The sequence below is a fragment of the Solanum stenotomum genome, unplaced genomic scaffold, assembly GCF_019186545.1.
Source record: "Solanum stenotomum isolate F172 unplaced genomic scaffold, ASM1918654v1 scaffold31692, whole genome shotgun sequence".
NCBI lineage: Eukaryota > Viridiplantae > Streptophyta > Magnoliopsida > Solanales > Solanaceae > Solanum > Solanum stenotomum.
This window is the reverse complement of record NW_026031569.1, coordinates 7,550-9,863: the sequence shown is the minus strand read 5'-3', so window position 1 is coordinate 9,863 and position 2,314 is coordinate 7,550. Positions and strand designations below refer to the sequence as shown.

General features: G+C 32.5%; 1 protein-coding gene across 1 annotated transcript; it reads left to right on the top strand.

Annotated features, from left to right (window-relative positions):
* The first annotated feature begins 554 nt into the window (after positions 1 to 554).
* LOC125852025 (serine/threonine-protein kinase Nek4-like) lies at positions 555 to 2,259 on the top strand. The gene is made up of 4 exons (XM_049531768.1): positions 555 to 874; positions 972 to 1,038; positions 2,051 to 2,116; positions 2,209 to 2,259. Exons 1-4 carry the CDS (start codon positions 777 to 779, stop codon positions 2,257 to 2,259), a joined length of 282 nt encoding a protein of 93 aa, XP_049387725.1. The 5' UTR covers positions 555 to 776.
* The last annotated feature ends 55 nt before the right edge of the window (positions 2,260 to 2,314 follow it).

The window sequence follows — 2,314 nt, the reverse complement described above, 5'->3', positions numbered from 1 at the left end:
ATTTCACGCTCTTGGCTCCAAAAATCGCGTGTTTATTTATTAAAAGGTTGGATAGTTAAAGTGCTTGTTTGTGCACTATGAAAGTTGGAGGTCAAAGTTAAAATTTGAAGCCAAGTTTAAGGTCCAATATATGTATTATGCCGAAAGGAAATTTGGAATTGTTTGAGTATCAATTATTAATTAAAAAATAATTCATAGATGCTCTTCCACTCCACATATGCATTCGTCAGAGCTGAGAACTGTGACAACTGTTTCTTCAGATCAACCCCTTTTCTTCTACAAAATAAAGAAGCAAAATACTATAGTACTAATAATAATATAGATTTTTTAAAAATAATTTTTTTTTTAAAAAAGAGTAGCAATATCACACACTCTAAAGAAGATCCACCCCTTTTTCTTTTTTCACCTAAAAAAGTGTTCTTTTACATTTGATTTCTCAAATACCCAAAAGCCTATTTTGAGTTCAATCTTACCATTCTTGAATAAAAATGCAATCTTTATGTGTTTTGTGTTTATGGGCATCAAAGTCTTGAATAAAGATGCAATCTTTATGTGTTTTGTGTTTGTGGGTATCAAAATTTTTAATAAAAGACCAATTGTTTTCTGTTTATAAGTATCAAAGTTTTTTGGCAGTTTTTTTTCTTTTCTATGGGATTGATCTGTAAAGATTAAATTTTTAGTTGTTTTGACTGATGAAGAAAATAGTGTGACTGATTTTTGAGAGTTCTTGGGCATTTTTTTGGATTTATTGAAGTGTTTAGTTTAAGATTTTAGTAATGGAGTCAAGAATGGAACATTATGAGATCATGGAACAGATTGGGCGTGGAGCATTTGGTGCTGCTATTTTAGTTAATCACAAGCAAGAAAGAAAGAAGTAATTTAAAAAGTTTTTTTTTTCTTGAAAATGCTTATAAGATTCAAATTTGATGTATTATTGATTTTGTTTTTTTGTGGGGTATCTTGAATTATAGGTATGTGCTCAAGAAGATTCGATTAGCTCGACAAACTGAACGTTGCAGGAGATCTGCTCATCAAGAGGTAGTACATTGTGTTGTTTCTCAATTTTATTTGGTTATGGTTTTTTCATTTTGTGCATCAAGAGTTACTAATAGCCTGTCTCGCCAAGTTTTTGAGGAAGTCAAAAGTGTTTATTTTATAGAGTTGAGCTGTTTGGCCGAGCTTTTAGGAAAAAAGTAAGTATTTTTGAGTAGTAGCAAGAGCTGCATTTCAGAACTGAAGAAAGTAGTTTTTGCTCCAGAAGCACTTCTTTGACCTTGGCCAAGCACAAATTGTTGCTCTAATATTAGCAAAGTGTTTTACAAATGGATTAGCCAAATACAAATTGCTACTCTCCGATGTTATTTTTTGGAAAGCACCTCTGAAAAAAGACACATTTCAAAATAAGCAGATTTTGGAACCAAACAGGCCATTAAATAAGGATACAGAAATTTTGGTGCCGGAAGAAGAGAAGATTGTCTTTAGCTTAAATCATTGAGTATGATGGCTTTTTCTCCTGAGTAGTATATTTCAGGCAGAGTGTGCTGGAAATAAAAATATTTACTTTAGCTTAAAAGTTTGAATATGATGGCTTTTTTGTCGCGAATAGCTTATGGTCATCAACTATTGAGTTTGAAGTTCACTTCTATTTGGGACCAGGGATGCTCTTGGAATCCCTTTATCTAGTTTCTTTTGGTTTCGGAGTTGAATTTTATCTTTTTGCCAATTCTGATTTTACCCGATTTCTTGACTAGCTCTTGTTGTCCCTTGAGAGTGTTTTCATATCACTTGATAAAGATTATACATCTGTAATTCACTCTATACTGGGGACTTATATAAGTGAAACTTCAAGAAGTAAATGTGGCTAAATTCTTATGTTTTCTAGTTATGCTCCATTTTGTCTCTATCATATACATTTTTCATCTCAATATGTTCTCATCTTCGCTCTTCTTGTTTATTTGGTGCATGAGACTCTCTTTTCTATGTAAATTTACGTAAATGCATAGCTATTCAAAATTCTTGACATGTATTTTCTTGCAACTTGGATGTGCAGATGGCACTGATCGCTCGTCTTCAACATCCATATATTGTTGAGTTCAAGGAAGCATGGGTAGAGAAGGTGAGAAGCCTGATTTTGTTTTCAAGTGCTGAGTTGACTATAATATCCTTGAAATTGGTGATTATTTTACTCTCATGTTAATCGTACTGTAGGGCTGCTATGTTTGCATTGTTACCAGCTATTGCGAAGGTGGTGATATGTAAGTCTCTATATAACTTCTCATTTTTCATTAGTTTAACTGCTAAACTTAAGTTTAAC

What these genes read in the sequence shown, in the direction of transcription:
- LOC125852025 (XM_049531768.1), top strand. Translation starts at nt 777, where the DNA reads ATGGAGTCAAGAATGGAACATTATGAGATCATGGAACAGATTGGGCGT. An exon ending in CACAAGCAAGAAAGAAAGAA is followed by an intron (nt 875 to 971) that starts GTAATTTAAAAA and finishes CTTGAATTATAG; the next exon opens with GTATGTGCTCAAGAAGATTC. An exon ending in GGAGATCTGCTCATCAAGAG is followed by an intron (nt 1,039 to 2,050) that starts GTAGTACATTGT and finishes TTGGATGTGCAG; the next exon opens with ATGGCACTGATCGCTCGTCT.